Raw genomic sequence first — 18,492 nt, 5'->3', positions numbered from 1 at the left:
TCAAACCCCTTTATCTATCATGGCTTTGGATGAATTTGCAGGGTGTTCACTATGCAACGCTCCAGCACACAACCCCAGCTGCAGGACACCCAGGCACCGACTGGGAGCCCTCAGGGTGCTGGCACCCAGGGCTTTGCTAGCTGCCAAAGATACATTTCAGGTCCTTCCATATGTGCAATTACTAAAAACCAGAGCCCTTCACCATGGCTTCCCAGTGGAGGGACTGCCACATGGCCCACAGTTACCCTGCGCTTTTGGCCCCAAGAAGTGCTTCTTCCCGGCAGACAGCTTGCTGCCAGCCCTGAGCACCCACACTTGTGTCCCTCCTTTTGCCCTGGGGTTTTGGCACAGGCCACTTTGGTACAATCTGCAATCGATGGTACAGGGATCCCCGCCGAGCTGCCGGCCACCATTCCCATGCTGAAGGGGATGCAATCACTCCCCTCCATCTCTCATCCCTGCTGCAGCTCTTGATTCACTGCTTGGGGAAACCTCACTGGAGAGGCAAGCTCATAGTGATTTAGCCCCTTACCCTTGCCCACCACCACCATGAATCCTGCTTGGCTTCTGTTTCAGGATCAGGGCCTCACCCTGGTTAACTATTAACTTGTGCTGGGGGCGGTTTTGCCGTAAGATGCCCCCTCCAGCTGTTTGATGGATGCAGCAGCTGGCCAAGCATTTTTATGAGCCGAGGAATTTATAAGCCCTCCGGCAAACAGTGCTCTCCTGTTGAGTAACTCAGCAAAGCTCAGTCAGATTGACCTCTTTTGAGACTGAAAATGGCATTGTAGCATCCTCCATTCCCCTGTGGTGGGACCAGCCCTGGACACACAGTGACTGTGGACCCACCCCACACCGGCCCCTGTTCTGCATCCCTGCGTTCAGTTTTGCAGGAAAACCCTGACTTTTGGAGGGATGACTCACTGGGTTTGGGCATAGGTGACATCTGGCAGACGCCGTCTTTGGAGCTGCATCCCCACCCCACACCAAAATGATATCTCCTTCATGGTCAGGGACCTGCATGGAGAGAAAGGGACATGTGAGGCTCAAAAGCAGCAAAAAACCAAAACCCAAACCCAACAAAGACAGAAGTTTCTGGGGAAGAAAAGTGAAGTTTTCCTGCAGCACTGGGAAGAAACAGGAACGTATCGCCCATTGCATCCTGGAAAACCTCCCTGCGAGGGCAGGGATCTGCCTGGGTTTCTTCTTGGCAGCAATAACTCAGCGCTGGCAAGCAGCACTTCAGTCCTGAGCGGGCTCGTGGTGGAGCCTTTGCCTTACAACACCACGGAGTTCTTTAGCAATGTTTGTCTGAGAACTTTCTTGTTCCTGGAATAGTTTTCAAGCAAATATATTTCAGGTTTATTAGACAAATAACTCTGTTTATCACCCACTGCGGTTCTTTCCTTTCTTCCTGTCCTGCAAGTCGCTCTCTGGCAGATGCCAGAGCACAGTTGTCTCTTTTTCTGGCACAGCCTTAGGGGAAAAAAAAAAAAAAAAAAGAAATCCAAACAATTAAGAATATAATAGAAATCTGAGGACAGGGCTACCCTCTTGTAATGCAGTCAGGCTCCAGGTATTTCACCACCCAGGGACTTCACCCAATAACTTTTACCTGGGATTAAGGTGAAGATAAATAGCCCAAATAAATACACGACTTCCCTAAAGCAGTACCGTTTATCTGTTTATTTTTCCATTTCTCTTCCTCTGCAATGAAATCAATATGTGCACAGGAAAACCACAAGTTTGGCAAAGGAGAGCACTGTGCAACAGGCTCCGGTGAGGCTGGCGTCCCCTGCAATGGCGGGGACCAAATGGGGACGGTTTTGCAAACCCAGTGGAGTTTTGCTCCACTCGCTGTGCCCAAATCACAGCGCAGGTCTGAATCCTCACCAGCTCCAGGGTCTCCTCATGGCATTTGAGGGGGAACTCAACAAGCTCCAAAAGCAAACCAATACCACTTTCGAAGACTTTGCAACTTGCCAAGGGGGATTTTAAGGACTGTTCTTCTGCCGCCATCACACCCATCACCAGATCAGGCACTGGGCTGGGAAGCCAGGTGTGGGAGAGACTCCCTACATTTAAAAAGCAAAACTTCATGCTGAAAGGAGCAGAAGGAGGCTGTCCCTCCAGATCCAGCCACAGGCAGCATTTGTACCCCAAAACCTTTAAACTGTCCATTTTCAGGTCTGTGGCTCTTCCACCAGCTCAGTGAAATGGGCTTGTTCACACCACGTCCAACACGAGTTTAAAACCCATTTCAGGGATACTGTGCCAGGGGGCTGGGATGGACCAGGACAAGGTGGCACGGGGAAGGGCTGCCAGCATCACAGACCCCCGTGCCACCTCCCGCAGAGACAGATTCCTGCTCACAGTCACCTTCCCCTGGGAGGAATAGCTGCAGAGAGAAGCGAGATGCTGCTGGGAAGCAAGTGTGCTTACCCTATCAAAACCACACTGCCGCGATACCAAGGGTACACCAATACCTTCCAAGGCTTCCTTTAAAATGCAGGTAAGCCACGAGGCTGCTCTCCTGTGGGAAGCCGCTAGCTGCCTTTGGCAGCTCCTCCTTGCCACAGCCTCACAGCAGCCGTGGGCAGAGCAGAGTGGTCTCGTGGGGAGCAGTGCCGGGCTCCGGACAGCTGAGATGTCACGGCAGGGCTGCCACTCTGGCCAGGCACCGGCCACCCGGGGCCACTGCAAAGTCCCTCCGGGGCCAGCGGAGGATGCTGCACCACGGCCACGGTCAATCATGCAGCCATTGGCAATTTCCCTAAAGTCAAGCCCTGGGAGGGGACCCGGAGCAGGGCTGGGCAGGAGACAAAGCTCTTCTCTCCTTCCTCATGACGCAGCAGCCTGAAATCAACTTTCAGCCCAGCCCTGCTACAACCCATTGCTCCTTATTTACCCTTCAAACAGGAAAAGCAACTCTCAGTATAGCTCTTTTACAAATTTTCTATGCCAAGCCTCGCTAAAGGGCTGCTTTAGTTAACATTAGGCTCTTTAACACTGAGCACATATCTCACAGGTAACAATTTGCCTTAGGACTGCGGGGTGGTTTCCAGGACGGACGTTCACCAGGCTGCAGCCCCGAATTTCAAAGGTAGGAGCAGGTCCCCAGCCCCGGGAGCCCTGTGCGTGGGGTGGCAGGTGCCCATCCGAACCGTTGGGGCGGCAGCAGGAGAGAGGGGGCAGATGGACTCGCTCAAGTAGGAAATAGTTCACACTCCAAATTACAACCACTCCCCATTCACATGGGTGAAGATGCTGCGGGATTTGGACAAGTGGAAATATTTCTGTTCTTAAGTCAGGTGTCCCCAAACCTGGCTGCTCTGCCCAGCTCAGCAGCACTGCCCTTCTTCCCTTCCCCTTCTGATTTTAAGGAGGACGAGCTTGTTCCCTCATATTCCCCTGACTGGGCAAGGCCAAATCACAGCTTGTCCTCAGGTGGCATTTTGCAGCCCCTAATATTTGAAACCTACTTTGCATCATCCCAGAATGAAATGCAGCAAAGCCATGATTGAAAACACACTCCTGGAGCTCATCACTATCAGCAGAATAGAAAAGCATGATCTATTACTGAGAAAAGGATGTGAAACAGGAACACATAGGGCAGCGGACAGTCACAGTGAAGAGTTCAGGGGCTTAAAAATGAAGCAAGCTCAATCAGTGCAGTCTGCTCCAATGTATGGAAGCCAGGACTTCAACATCAGGGTGGGACTGAGCATGTGTGCCTGATAGGAATTTATACATCTTTAATGACCTTTTAGTTATTGCAAATATACCTAAACATAACAATTATTTTTTCATCTAATATCTGCCTGGTTTTGGTGGGTTACAGGAATACTTTATGGTATTTAATTCTTTTTCTCAGGGTGACCTGTGACCGTTGGCCACCCCCTCAGTTGCAGTCTCTCTCCCCACCACCATGCGGGCTGCAGGTAAGGAGGGAGACAGAGATTTACTTTTCTCTGTCCATTTTTCTACAGTTCTTTATGCCTCCTTCTCATCTACATGACCCCTTCCAAGCCCAGCTACCCTGACCTTCCCCTGCCAGGGGCAGGGAAAAGAGCCTTTGTATAAGCATGAGGTTTTTAAAAGATTTGTGTAGATTTCAGCCTGTTGTATTTTTCCCAGTGAAACCCTCTGTGGCTGGGAAGAGATGGCTAGTGAGACATTCCTGGTTCCATAAGAGCCATTCAGCTGCAATATAAGTATATTTTTCTACTCTCTTTCCATGCAGGACTGGAATGTTTTGCTCTGATGAGCAGTGCTTTAAAGCCAAATGCCAATCACATTTGTATTAGCAGCCGCTTGGCTGTAGCTAGTGACTAACTGGGCGATAGCAGCCTTCCCAGCGCTGGGAAGGTAAGAAATATTTGGATTTACGTAGCTTTCTGACTAATTATCAGATTTACTTTAATGCAGAGAGAAATATGAATAGTGCCTCCCAGTAGAAGGGTAATGCCTATCTGAGCATCATCACATGCTCTAGAGATATTAATTAAGAGATCAGAGTCCGTTTAGAGAATGAAGGAAGGAGTGTTAGCTGCCTTCCCATACCACACAAGTGCCGGCTGTCACCTTGTGCTTTGTAACGTGGGGACACATGGACCAAGTCCCCGAGAAGCCAGAGGGATGCTCCAGTCCCTGACCCATGCTGCTGCTGCTCTCACCTGGCTCCTCTCCCACCCCTTGCAGGCGTGATCCGGTACACGGTGTTGCTCATCACGCTGCTGAGCACATGGTTCATCGTGCAGACATTCTTCGATCGGAGCTGGAAAGCCATCAGCCTGCGAAGCTGGCTCGGTGAGGTGCCGGCAGGGGTCCAGCCGGGTCCAGAGGGAGGGTGCAGGCAGCCCCATTGCAAGCTTGCATATAGTCGCCACGAACACTTGCACTCGCAGTCCCTGGCCAAGGCTATAGCCACCAGCTCTGACCATCGGGGCAGGGAGGGGACAGCACACTGGGAAGCTGCACCAGGGCGGGTGGCTCCGGGGGTGCTTGCAGCCACGGGGAGCAGTTTTGGAGAGCTGGTGCCTGAACAGCTGCTCCTGGCTTGGGGAAGAGGAGCAGCTCTCCGAGGTGTCTAACCCTCCTGCTTGGTACCCGCAGGTGCCATCAACAAGTCCAGCAGTGAGTACCGCTCTCAACTTCATCTCCATCACCCAACACCGCTCCAGGGCTGAGGGTGATGGTGGAAGCACGATAGCTGCCTTCAGGAGCCCCGTTCCCAAGGCAAAAATCCCACCCTCCCAAACACAGAGGAATTTCATTATTGCACACAGCAGCCGTGGCTTTGGCGGGCTCTGCAAGCACACGAGCATTCACACGATCCCCCTGCCCTAGCAGAAACACTCCCAGGCCACAGGCTGCGGCAGAAAGCAGGTCACGGGCCCTGTGCGTGCCATGTGGCACAAGTCCCTACCCTGGCCAAGAATGGGGAAGCTCCGGGCAGAAAAGCCCCAAGGGGCTGGCCTTGAACCAGTGCCAGCTCCAAACACTCCCTGGCACGCACCCCTCTGCAATCCCCATGGCATCAGCGGTGCCGTCCCGCTGCTCACACCCAGAGCGGCACCAGCACCCAGCTCGTCCCACCCCACCCCAAGCCCTGGCACCGTAAACCTCAAACAAGAAGCTCGTCCCAGCCCCAGGACAAGCCTCCTTCATGCAAGAAGCTGGTCCAGGTGTTGCCCCCTTTGCGGACCACTGTGCCCCAGTGCCAGCCCTGCTCAGCCCTTCGGGGACACGGCCAGCGTCCCCCCGTGGGGCCAACACCATGGCTTGCAGCTCTGCTCCTCCCTCGCAGGCAAGCAGCTGCCCCAGCACAAGTGCGGGAACAAGAATAGCTGCTCCGAGGACCATTTTGCCTTCAAGATCATCAGCGGCGCTGCAAACGTGGTGGGACCCTCCATCTGCTTCGATGACATGGTGTAAGCGGCACACAGCGGGGATGGGGGAGCCGTGGCTGGCCTGGGCTTGAATAGGGCGAGTTTGGCTTCTGCCGAGCATGTCAATGGCCATCATGGTGCATGTGTGGTTAAAAGATTTGGAAATAGTTTTCTTCACAACCACTTCTGGGGATATTTTGCTGTCTTCAGCCACTTTGCCCCATCAGAGTTTCACTGGCACCAGCATCTCTAGGGCATCCCTGTGCTTACTGGTGCTCTCTGCTTTCCTTTCCAGCCTCATGAGCAGCATGAAAAACAACGTTGGCAGAGGCCTGAACATCGCGCTAGTGAATGGTGAGTTGGGTGGGCACTAACCCCGCGCCATGGCTGTGGTCCCTTCCTCCCCCAGGAGGGAATGGGCCACCAGGGACCCCATCCCAGGCACCGTGGCTGAGCCAAAAGCACATCAGTCCGGTGTCGCATGGGGTGCACATCCACAATTATAGTTGTGAGCACTGCCAGGAAGATGGGAACAAACCTACCTGAGTCATGCACAATGGCTCCATGAACTCCACCAAGCAACACATTTGCCATCGCAGCAAATATGACACACTGAGGGAAGAGCAAAGCATTTTGCAGCAAGAACCCCAAGCTGGTGGCCAGGCAAAGCCTGGAGCCACAACAGTGCAAACTCACTGTGCTTTGTTTTGAATTTTAACCTTTCAGGAACAAGTGGGCAGCTCCTGAAAACTGACACATTCGACATGTATTCTGGAGGTAAGCGTGGTCACTTTGCTGCTTGGTGGTTCCCAGCCAGGGCTCACGCCAGCACTACCAGCTGCCAGCAATTTAGGCTGCTCCTCTGCCATGTATTTAACAATAAAGTCTAGTAGTCTTTCACCAGGATTGCCAGCTCAGGTGGTAAAAGCTCAGCTTTCTCTGAGGCCATTGATCCCGGAATCCTCATAATGCATCTGCATCCGACATTGGCTTCTTGTTCCTTTTACATGTGCATAATAGCCTGAAAAATGTAATTCCACTAAACTGAATAAACCAGGGCGCTTGAGACCTGAGACAGGCTACTTTCTAAGATCAGGTAGTTACACTAATCCTGAGATTTTGCAACTTTCAACTCAGTTTTTGAAAGCTAGTGGTGGCTGAGCAGCTGCTTGTTTCCCTGGCTTTCTCAGGAGGATAAATGAGGAGCTCTGGGCATGGCAGGTGAGATGCGGCCCCCAGCCCCAGCAAAGCTGAGCATGTGGAGCAGAGCCTGGTGGCAGCAAAGACCACGTCCCTGCGCCTGACAGCTTCAAACAATCTTCCTACCAGCAAGAAGATGCCCTGAGCCAGGGCAGCACCCACTCACAGCCCAGCTGGCACTGACTTGCAGGATGCTACAAATCCCACCATTGTTGCAAAGCTGTTAACAAACCTCTCCAGAATTTTGGCAGAACTCCTCAAAATCACATGCTAAATCAAACCCTATAGTGCTTTTGATTTACCCTTTGCTGTTTGAGCCTTCCCCAAGGATCAATCACCCTTTCTGCTTTTTGGTTTTGCAGCCTATTCTTGGTAACTCTGGAGTTTTAAGGAGAAACACCAGTATCATGAGATTTCTGGCTGAGTTTGCAAGCAAGGCGTGCGGTGGGAGAGGCCCAGGGAAGGAGAAGGCAGTCAGTCAGCTCCTGTGCCACTAGATGGGGCGTTGGACTCGAGCATCCCACGGATGCAGGATGAGGAATAATTCCCGCAATACAGCTGAAGGCATGATCGCAGGGCAGGCAGCTCTGCGGCCGAGCGGGTTCATTTCTTGTGTTGAGAAGTAAATTCGTGTAACCAGATTTCACAGTTAGCGAGCAAAGTTGAGGAGCAAATTCCCCTCTGCAGTTGTACTGGCGGGAGGAAAACGCCAGCCCTAGGTGCTGCGGAAAAGCCCAGGTGGGAACACAAGATGGGGAATGCGTCATCTGGGAGCCCATCCTTCCCCAAGCCCATGACCCCAAATCCTGGCCAGCACCAGCACAGTCGGGATATTTCCCACTGACCCAGAGGTGGTTCCCCCAGCTGCCACGCAGCAGTCCCTGCTAATGCTCCTTTCCCTAATGCTCTTCTCTCCCAGACATTAACAAACTGGATACCTTCCTCCAAGAGATCAAGCATGGCACCATCGTGCTGACAGCCAGCTATGATGACGCTGCCACAAAGTGAGTTTGGCCCCAGGATCAACACCTGGCTCCCCAAAAACCCACAGCTGAGGGGAGCTGGAGGTGCCGCTGCCAGCAGCAGAGAGGGGACAGGAGAGGACAGCCACCTGGCACCACACTAACACCTTCTTGCCCTCTTTCAGGATGAATGACAAAGTACGGACACAATTTGTGGAGCTGGGCAGCAGCCACGTGAGCAAGCTGGGCTTCCGGGACAACTGGGTCTTCTTGGGAGCGAAAGGTCTGAAGAACAAGAGCCCCTTTGAAGAGGTATGTGGCCCTCCCCTGCCACCAGCTCTGGAGGCTCCCACCCTCTTAGTAGCACCTCCTGAGCTGCATCTCACCTACCTGTTCCCAGAAGACACGGGCCAGTGGTGTTATCCCCCATGTCGAGCCAAGCTGCAAGTTTTGCCACATTGCAAACTTGCACTGTGCCACCAACCTCCTCATTCATTTTCTCTCTCTCTTTTTTTTTTCCTGCAGCACATCAAAAATAATGAGAAGAAAAATAAATACGATGGCTGGCCTGAGATGCTGGAGATGGAGGGCTGTGCCCCCAGAAAGATGGATTAGCATCAAGCCTCAGCCTGCCACGGAGGCGAGACCAGTCTCGCAGGGACCCCAGCCCCACCACTGCCCGGTCACATAGCCCAGCAGTGGCTGCCCACTCCCAGAAACCAGCCATTTCACATCAGGGGCTGCGCGGGGCTTGGAGAAGAGCTGTACAAGTGCCTGCAGAGCCTGAGCAAATGCCCAGCCAGGTTTCAGCTGAGCTGTCCTCATCTATGGGTCAGTTTGGGGTATTTTATTTTTCTTTCTTTAAACCAAAAACTTTGTAGAAGGTTTTTCAGATTTCTTAAATAAGATATTGTATTATAAAACACTACCTTCTCACTTCCATTTTCAAGCATAATCCATGCTTTTCCCTGCAGGCACAGCATGCCATGTCCTCTGCCACCAGCTGGGCATCACCATCACCCATCCCAGGGCACTGCACATGGGGGATCCCCCTCCCCACATGGCACAGGGCAAAGTGATCCCTGGGGATGCTCAGACCTCGGTGGTTTCCCCCTGGAGCTCCTGCCAACCCTCCGCTGCCTCCTACAGCCACAATAAGGCCAGAAGGCCACAGGGATGGCTTGCAGCAACATAGGTTAATATTTGTAGACCAAAGCATTTCCCCCACCCACTTGAACCTCCCCTGGGTTAAATCCAAGCTAAATCCTCCGTGGCATGTCCCCATCAAAGATCAGGATAATGCCAGGGACGTGCCAATCTGACTTTGCCCTCGGAGAGGGAGGGATGGACGTCCAAGTTTCTCAGGCAGCTGAAGTTGTGCAGCATAACCAATAGGTGGGAGCCTTTTACCGGCAGAGCCGGAGCCAGCATCAGTCTGGAGCGATAAAACACACCCTGGCTGGCACCCCGCTGCGGGCACCCACACACCCGCTTTGCTCCAGGAGCTGCACCCCAACCCGGGCCCGGCCGACGCTGCCAGCAGGGGAGAGCTCCCTGCCCAAATGCAGGCAGGCCAAAGCCCCGCAGACCTCCTTCCAGGGTGGTTCCCGTGCTGCTGCCCAACACCAAGATGGTCCTGGGGGAGCATCTGCCCCCAGCTCGTGTCTGGATGCATTCACCCAACAACCATCTGTACCCAAAACCTTCCCGAGCACAAGCATTGCTGAGATCAGATAAGCTACATGGGTGATGACCTGGGCTTATCTGTTATCATGGACAGGGACAAATTTGCATCATATACAGCCTTTAATTTCCTATGACCGAATCTGGTTTTTCCCCATTCTTTAAAGCAGACTAGCAGTTTTGCAGAAGATGAGAGTGGAGCATTTCTGCTGGAGCACTTGGAGCTGCGCAGGATAACAGGCTATCCTGCACAGCCTTTTCTGCCTGTAACGGCAGGGCTTGCCCCAGCACAGCTTCTAACAGGCGGTTCTCATCCATTACCTGAGCCCTCAGGTCACCCCAGGAGAGCAGAAGTGAGGAGCATTGGCAGGATAAGGCCAGGAAGAGACACAGCCTGTCCTGGACCGGCCACCTTAGGGATGAAACCCTGGATCCAAAACCCAGCACTGCCGTCCAAAACCAGCAAGTCAATTGGTTTTCCCTAACCAAGAAAAAAATCCCAAAACAAACTGTGTAACCCCTATAAGAACTTCCAAAGGCAAAACTGAAGTAAAACCCCCAAACAGCCATCACAGAGGAATTCCCCAATGCTGTAGTATTTTATCCCTGCTTATCCTCCTGTGCTCTTAACATGCACCTGATCACACCGAGGGAAGCCTCCTCCATAAATCAATCCCTAAATCTGCTTCAACAGCAGCGGTTAATCCCAAGCGCTGAATCATCCCTACCCGCAGCAGCAGCGAGAAATAACACAACGCAACAGACACAACAGCCCTCACATCACACAGCCCTGCTGCACTGCTAGCATAAATATGCCAACTATTTTAAGCCCCCTCAAAGGATTTAGATTCTCTCGTAAGCCAAACTGAAAACAGCCTAAGAGCTGTAAAGGCGGCTGCATGAGGTAAACCAGCACACAGCATCAGCTGCAGCCCAGAAAACAACCAGCCCCGTTCAGCCACAGGAAACTCTTCCTAGCCCTTTGCAATGTGCGTTAGAAATCTGGTTTAAAGCCAAAATAAAGGAAATTTGTTTCAGCACGCTACAGACTGTTAAAACCAGCTCTGAATCCATCACGGAGCAGTTACTAAGGTACATCACTATTTTCAATACAATAGGGAGAGCTAAAAGTGCAACTCCTGTGCAGGGACCTTAATCAGCAGCCAGTGTTTTGAAGAACCATTCCTGCTAAAGCCACTGTGGCCTGATAAATAAATTGGAGCTTTTCAAAAGCCCAGAGTCTGAAAGGCAGTGGTATAAATATGGCTTTGGGAATCAAATTTAACTTGCTCATTTTTCAGAAAGATCTGAAAAGGGCGGTGGGTGCAGGGACAGCAATCCCCAAATGAGGTTTTTTAGCACCTTGGCATTTCGAAAGCTGTATTACTGCAGAGACAGGCACCTACCTGGCTGGTTTTCACTGTGCCACATCCCCCATAGACTTCAGCAAACACAAGCCCTGACCTGACCGGCCTCCCAGGACGCAGCTCCGGGTAACCTGGGCTCACCTGTGGGCCATGGTGAGCTCCAGCACTGCAGCAGCAAACAGGCAGCCTGGGGCATTTGCAGGAGCAAAGTTTGCAAAATCCAGTGCTGCAACGGGAGCCAAGAGCCAGAATGCAGATAGGTAGCAGAGGGATAATCTTCCTTTATTTTGGGGGTACGGATTTATTTCGGCAAAGCACCAAAGGAGCAGCTAGGAAGGATGCCACAGGCAAGGACCGACGGGTGCCGGGGCCCCGCAGCCGGGCGAATCCGCATCCTGTGACATCTTGCCCTGTCAAGTGCAATTACTGTAATCTTCCACAGCCTCTCAAAATACGGATCCCGGCTTAGAAACCGGGCATCCGCAGCATGAAAGCTGCCTTTGTGCCCGGGCAGAGCCTGGGCGCGAGCCAGCCGTTAGGTGCATGAAGAAAATGAGTTCTCCACGTGCTGGGAGAAGGGAGGAAAAGCAAGCTTTCCCGCCCGACCCCACTGCAGACAGGCTGGATTTCACCTACGTCTCCCCACAGCAGCCGCCGAGGGGCCAGAAGCTACACGGCCACGTATCCCCCCGGGAGTAACGGGGCCAGTGACCACAGAGAGCCAGCCGGTCCCACAGCCCGGGTGAGCGGAGCACAGCCAACACGTTGGACCATGGGGGCGGCTCACGGGAAAAAGGTAACTGGGCAGTTTTATTCAGGGCTGCTGAAGCAGTGGCGGGATGATGGAGAAGGCACCATCTGCTCACATGGTGTTTGTTTTGCCCTGCATGTGCTAAGGCGGCTGATGGCAGTGAGGGATTAGAGGGACCTGCTCCTGGGTGTGGGTGTCACTCGTCAGAGGTGGATTAAGTAATTCCACCTGATGGGCTCAGCATCAGGGCCTGCCGGGGCTTTCAGGACAGTGAGGAGGGGATCAGAGCATTGCAGCAGGACAGGCAAAGTTTGGCTTTCCGGGGAGAAACATCAGGCTTGCTCTGAGCCCGTCCGGCAGCCTGCGGGCTGTTTCCCACAGATGTGGTACAGAGCAAGCCCCATCTATTTCTTGGCCTGTGAATTGCTGCTAGGAGCCTCCCAGGATAGGGAGGAGCTGGGCCAGGTCCCTTGGCACCCACACGCATCTCCCTCTCCTCCAAATCCCCCAGGGAGAGCAGTCAAACAGCTCCAAAAGGAAATGGGACTTTATAGAGTCAGAGCCATGCAGAGGCAGCTAGAGATGATTGTGCTGAGAATGCTGTTAGATGTCATTTTGCTTTCATGTCTGATGACATCAGTGCCTAGAGACGTATCATCACTATTCAGTTGTGATGCCCCGATGCAGCATTAGACTTCTGTAGCTTGTCTCCCAGCTCCAAGAGAAATGCACTCATGCACCACACTAGGTCAATAACTTCTATTACAGTGGGGACAGCAGTGACACTTTGCCCCAGGAGGCACCCTGCATGCCCAGCTAAGCATGGTCTGTGGCCTTCAGAGGTGTGGGCACATCCAAACCAGGTGCCTTTCAGAAGTTTGCAAACCTGCTGGGCTTTCTTCCAAAAGCAGAGACAGACACTGTTGCAGGGGTAACATGCATAAAAGCAACCCGCTGGCCAGTGTTACCAACACCTGGAAGGAAAATCAGGGCTGATGTGGGACTGGTAAACATTTATCTATTTTCCCGGACCTCAGAGAAATGCCAGGTACAGGAGGTGCTGTTCCCAGCCAGCCCCCTGCTTCTCCGACACCCATCCGAGGTGCCGATGCCACGCTGGCTGCAGCACACAGGGGAGCCACGGTCGTTCCTGGGGCTCAGGGCTACGACAGCACACGCGAGAGGAGCCGTGCTCTGCCCACGGCTAATCCCCAGACCTTTGCTCACGTGGCCGTGACCTTCAGGCCTCAGCGCATTTGTACAGGCATTACTGAAAGCAGGGAAATAAGCTGGTTAGGTCAGGCTTGGCTCAGCGCCACCCAGTTCAGCCCTCCTGCATACAAAGCAATCTACGCCGGCCTCCCGACCACCAGACCAGATGGCTTTTGGACAGCTTTTCCCATTGCTCCCTCTTTCCAAAACACCACGATCCCACCACAGCCCAGCACTGAATGGCCTGGCTTTGAAATGTTCCCGGGAGCTCAGGATCTCCTGTTGCACCAGCTCGCTGGCAGCCCCAAAAAGCTCTGAGACAGTTTTACTTTCATGGGCACCAAAAGGTCAGAGATTTCACTCCTGTTTCAGCCTCCCAAACGCCGCTCAGGTTGACAAAAAGCTGTGCCACCGCACAGCTGGCACCAAGCAGGGATGTTTGACTGGCAGCTCCTGGGTCAGTGCTTTACCCTTAGGCTGAAGCTGAGAGGGGATAGAAACAAGAAAGCTCTTTCTGCTGCATTTCCAGGGTGTGCCTGAACAGTGGGCTCCAGCCCTCCCAGAGACCAGGCTGGGTCCAGGCGACAGGCAGGAAAGCTCTCCTTCCCCCAGCCCTCGCAGAACCAGCACAGCTCAGGGCACGGGGATCTGCCAGGCATGACCCCATCCACCAGCTACAGCCCAGAGAGGACCCGCACGGGAGCGCAGAGTGGGAGGAAGGCTCAGCACCCCTCGCCAGCACTGCCTGCATTAGCAGTCTCAGCTGCACCCCTTTTAAATTTAGACCGGAGCAGCACTCCAAGGGGATTACAGTAGCAGATTGTGGAGTGCAAGGCAATCCCCAGCTCCACAACAAAAGGGACCGGAAAGGCTGCCAGTGGGGCTCCAAGGACATTTCTACTTTCAAAGGCTGCAGCTGCTCCCAAAAAACCTGTTCTGGTATCACCACTGTCCCCTGGGTCCAAGCCGACAGCAGGGCTCCAGCAAAACACAGTCGCCTGCCAGGGTACCCTTCACTTCAAGGCACGGACTTTGACAGGGGCCGGTTCAGGGGTGCTGCAGAGCCCGTGCCAATTCCTCAGCTCTGCAGACCACCAGCCCCACTGGGCACAGGAATGTGGCTAACATCCCTCCAACCACAGCAAACCACCTTCAAATAATCCTGCAAGCACAGCCTCCCCAGCAGCAGCTCCCCAGGGTGCCCAGGCAGATGCCCCCAGACCCCCAAGCAGCGGAGGGGGTTGTTTCCAGGCACCTGCACCTCTCCACTGCTTTTCTCCTTGGTTTCTCAAGGCAGGGTTTGCATAGTGGCTGTTTCCCCAGGGAAAGTTTTCTGTCCCCAAATTCCCAAGAGTGTCAGTTTACACTAATGTCAGATGAGCCCGGATTAGCCTTGCTGCTGAGTGGGGAGCTTTGCTCTGCAGCTTGTTTAAAACAACAAGAGGCAGCATGCCAGCGACAGGGAGAGAGGTTCCACTTGTTCAGGCAAACCGAAGTACCTGGCTGCCCATGCTGAAAACTGTGGCTTTGAGAGCATCCTTTAAAACTCCTCCATCTGAGCATTGCAGAAGGATAGGACCAGCATTGCTGGGAGCTGCTGGTGGGATTTCCCCACGAACACAACTCACCCCACCAGCGAGGGTAACCCCACAGCCTGGCCGGAGAAGTGCTTTCACCTGTGTCCCAGCTCACACAGGACATACTCTCTGGTCTTTCATCCACCCTTCTCTTCAGGGCACAAGGGAAGTGAAGGCTACAAAAAATAATCAACACTTCAGCTCCAGAATAAAAAGCAAGTCCTAAAAAAATTCCTCTGCAAGAGGGTGGGAGGTGGAATAATTCTCTTGCTCTGCCCCTTGTTGGCAGGAGGAGGCTCTCAAACAGATAAATAAGTGCCACTGTCCTTCCAGCAGCTCTGCTGTGGGTAATAGCAGGGTCATGTTCCTACTAAGCATCTGTGTAGAAGTCAGTCATCTTGTCTGTCAGGAGACTAGTCTTAGTCTTAAAAAGGCATCTGTCTGCTGCTGTCACAGGGCAGGGAGAGAATAAGAGATAAAAGCTGTGATTTTCAGGGTTTTCCACCCATCCTGAAGGAGGCAAGAAGCAGCAGTCATATCTTCCCAGCATCACTTAATGCTGAGCAAGGGACTCCCTTCCCCAGACCTCCCACACAAGTAAACACCCAAAAGCAGACATCCCTCCTGTGGGACCAACCCTGACAGTTCAGCTCTGCACCCATGTATCCTGCTTGGCATCAGCTCAGCACGAGGTCCATGCATGCATGGTAACTCCAGCTACAGCAGCATCCACTGCGCTCAGCACCATCACTTTTCTTGGCTAGCACTGACTGCAAAAACTGTGGTCCAGCAGGGAGCAGAGCTCCAAAATGCCAAGGCAACATTTAAAGGGAAATTTCAGGAAGTCTGTATTATTAAATGAAAGATACAGATTGACCAAAAAGCTGGTTCTTGCCATTCAAGAGCTTAGAAACTCTTACCCTGACTACAAAAATCCTGGGCCCTTGTTTTGGAACGCGCAGGAGTGAATAAGGTGAACAAGAGGAGCTGTGTCTGTGGCTGGCAGAGGAGAGGTTTATAATGAGAAAGAAAAGGGCTGTTTCATGCCAGTGCAGCAGAGCACAGGGAAGAAACTGCCACGAAAGGACTAGCACGGTGGCTGTCCTGGTACGGGGATGCTGATCACAGGAGGCCAAAGGAGGCAGTCCCAGGACCTGTCACCACCAGCATCTTCCCTTCAGCTACCAGCATGGGCAGTAGCTGGAATTGAAACTGCTTCAAAAATGAGATGAGGAATAAGGCCCAAATTGCTCCCAGAGGGGATAGAAGAGCTCAACCACAGAAAGACAGGGAGGCACGAAATGCAGCAGCTTGTGACACCCAGGAGAGGCTCCATGGTGCAGCAGCCCCTCTCGTGTGAGAGGGGACATTATAGGGACGCAGCCCTCCGAGGCGCTGGGCTGGGACACCGCTGCCCCATCGTGCTCCACAGACTGGCAGGCACAGTGGGATTTTCCCGGCTCTCCTTGACAGCTATTTCAGAAAGCTGGTAGACAGTGTCCCTGCCAGCTCTTTGAAAGCATCCCTGTGCCCAGGCAGCACAAAGGCCCTCCGTGGGACCCTGCTTGCTCTGCCCCTGGAGCGGTGGCTGTCCCCCCTTGCCAGCCAGGGCTGCCGCTCTGCTTTCAGCAAGAGGGACTGCAGGTGCCAAGGCCCAGGAGCAGAACAAGTCCCACCGACAGTCACTGAATGCCACCAGTTGTTTGGTGGCACTGGCCCCGGGAGCAAATCCAAAAATCAGAAGGCAACTGGGAACCACAACATTTCACTGTTGTGGAGCATTGCACTGCTTGGGGAGAAGGGTTTGCCATGTGCTGCTTGCAACAAGCCTTGGTTTAGAGGGACAGGAACAAGAGTTGATGACTTTGCACACCTGAAAAATCCCAAGTGCCTCATGAGAGTGAGATCATTGATGAAAAGCCCATTTCTGGGCAAAAATAACATACACCTAGAAAATAACAGCTCAGCCTTATGAGACAGCAAACACCTGTAAGTCATCTCATCCATCTGACACAGCCCAGCACAGAGCAGGAGAGCTGGGCCAGGGCTCGTCCCAAAACCTGCACAGAAGCCCTCTAAGGTGACTTTATCCTGCCTCTTCTTCAACCCCTTAAAGTCCCCCAGGTGGTGACATCTGGGGATTCTCGTTAAGCAGAGACACTGCTCCAGGCTTTTGTAGCTTTCAAAGAAAGTAAAATAAAATGCTGTAGCATCCCAGCCCTCAGAAGCCAAACTCGTTACAGTGGGTTGCTCTAGCTCCTGGAAAGAGATCACAGCTTTATTTCTTACCTCTTCATCCCATGTACCCAGACAGCACAGATAAACCAGCTCCAACGCTTAATGTAACCAGCTCCCCACCTCCAGAGAGGCTGATGTGTTGGTCCTGAGAGGGCTTATATGGGCTCAGTGCAGGCAGGGAATTAATTTTGACACAGCTGCCCCAGTTTAAGGCTCTGCCTTCCCCAACCTGCACTGCTGCTTCTGCAGCTGTGCTGGATCAGCAGCCTACGTGCTGCATCCTTCATCACTGTGCAAAACCAGCTGCCACGATATCCATACCGACCCTCCAGACAGCTGACTTTGCCCCGAAGCAGCATACAGGTGCTCACACAAGTGCAGAACACGCACCCCCCAGGCCAGTAAGGCAACCGAGCACATCTCACCAGTCCATGCATGAGAAGCTGTGACACAGGGGTTTGATCCGAGGTTGAAGGTGCTGGGCAGGACGCAGAGGAGCGTGCTGCCAGCCACTCCAGAGGAAGGGCAGAGGCTGGCCGGCACCGGCCAATGCTGCCTGCAGCATCTGGGGCTGCATGGGAGCCACGGAAGAGGGCTCAGACTGAAGGGAGGTGCACGATGCACTCATGGGGAGACCAAGAAGATCACTGCATGGGAAATGCAGCAGCCGCCAGGTCTGAGATGGCTCAGCGGTCCTCAAATAAAAATGGATTAAAGCAATTAAAGGCTTCACTGCTTCGCTGCTTCACTCTGCTCGTGGGGAGCTTGTTCGAGTGGTGCCTGCTGCCTTCTCGTGAACCCTGCGACAACAGGACGCTTCACCTTTTCCTCTGCTGCCTCCTCCATTTGCAGCCCGTGGTGGTGGGCAGCCTGGAAGGTGGCATCTTGTCCCAGATAACAGCCAGAACTCCTCCCTTTTGGCCCCTTCCTTTTGGGGTCCCCCCTGCACAGGACCCAGCCAGCTGCCACTGGCACACACTGCCCGCAGGGAACAGACCACCCCGCTCTGCCTTGCCAGCCTGCTACCAGCAGTGCCTGGGGCTGGTGGGGCATTTCTGCCCTTGTTTTTCTCAAACCCCATTTTTCCAAGCTAAGGACCAATTGTGGTGACACTGGCCAGGTAACAAGCACAACAAGGTGGTGTCAGAAGAGCAGATTTCTGATGACAGCACTATCCTTGGCCCTTAACATATAGTCCCTAGTTGTGAAATGGAGTAATGATGCCACTGCAGCCTGGTGGCTCAGCATGGCACAGTGCCAGAAATAAATAGTGTCCCTATTATTCATGTGGCATAAGTCTCCATTTTTGCAAAATGCCATTCTTCAAGGTACTTTAGGGTGTCTTAATGGTCCCTCTGCAGCATGACAGCAATTCGCTCCGGAGCTGCTGGAGCCCTTTTGTGCCGGTGACTGATGCTCTTCCCATGCAGTCAGCAGCATCCCCAGAAATAGTGGAGCAGTCTTTCACATCATCAGTGGTACCACACCTCCAGCACAGGGCAGAAACAAGCTCCTGAGACAGGTAAAAAATGGTTTATCCATAGCAACAGCTTAACTGCTGTTATCAACATTGAGGTGGGCGATGCAGGTATTGCCAACAGAGAGCAGGGC

At 53.2% G+C, this 18,492-nt stretch overlaps 2 protein-coding genes across 2 annotated transcripts in view; both read left to right on the top strand.

Annotated features, from left to right (window-relative positions):
- Nucleotides 1-1,005: 1,005 nt before the first annotated feature.
- On the top strand, nucleotides 1,006-8,801 carry FAM3D (FAM3 metabolism regulating signaling molecule D). The gene is given in 14 exon segments (XM_052776532.1): nucleotides 1,006-1,305; nucleotides 2,265-2,436; nucleotides 2,439-2,474; nucleotides 3,046-3,103; nucleotides 3,875-3,900; nucleotides 3,903-3,941; nucleotides 4,702-4,809; nucleotides 5,116-5,136; nucleotides 5,810-5,933; nucleotides 6,187-6,245; nucleotides 6,618-6,668; nucleotides 8,011-8,095; nucleotides 8,239-8,365; nucleotides 8,579-8,801. Coding segments are annotated over 14 exon segments (1,296 nt in total). The 3' UTR covers nucleotides 8,669-8,801.
- Nucleotides 8,802-11,565: 2,764 nt separating this feature from the next.
- FAM107A (family with sequence similarity 107 member A) overlaps nucleotides 11,566-18,492 on the top strand; it is a 32,248-nt gene continuing 25,321 nt past the window's right edge. Inside the window, exon 1 of the mRNA XM_052775958.1 lies at nucleotides 11,566-11,899. Coding sequence (XP_052631918.1) covers nucleotides 11,876-11,899 — 24 coding nt within the window. The 5' untranslated portion in view covers nucleotides 11,566-11,875. The remainder of the gene's footprint in view (nucleotides 11,900-18,492) is intronic.

The sequence above is a fragment of the Harpia harpyja genome, chromosome Z (genome assembly GCF_026419915.1).
Source record: "Harpia harpyja isolate bHarHar1 chromosome Z, bHarHar1 primary haplotype, whole genome shotgun sequence".
Classification (NCBI taxonomy): Eukaryota; Metazoa; Chordata; class Aves; order Accipitriformes; family Accipitridae; genus Harpia; species Harpia harpyja.
The sequence above is the reverse complement of the archived record's forward strand: the minus strand, read 5'-3'. Positions and strand labels throughout refer to the sequence as shown.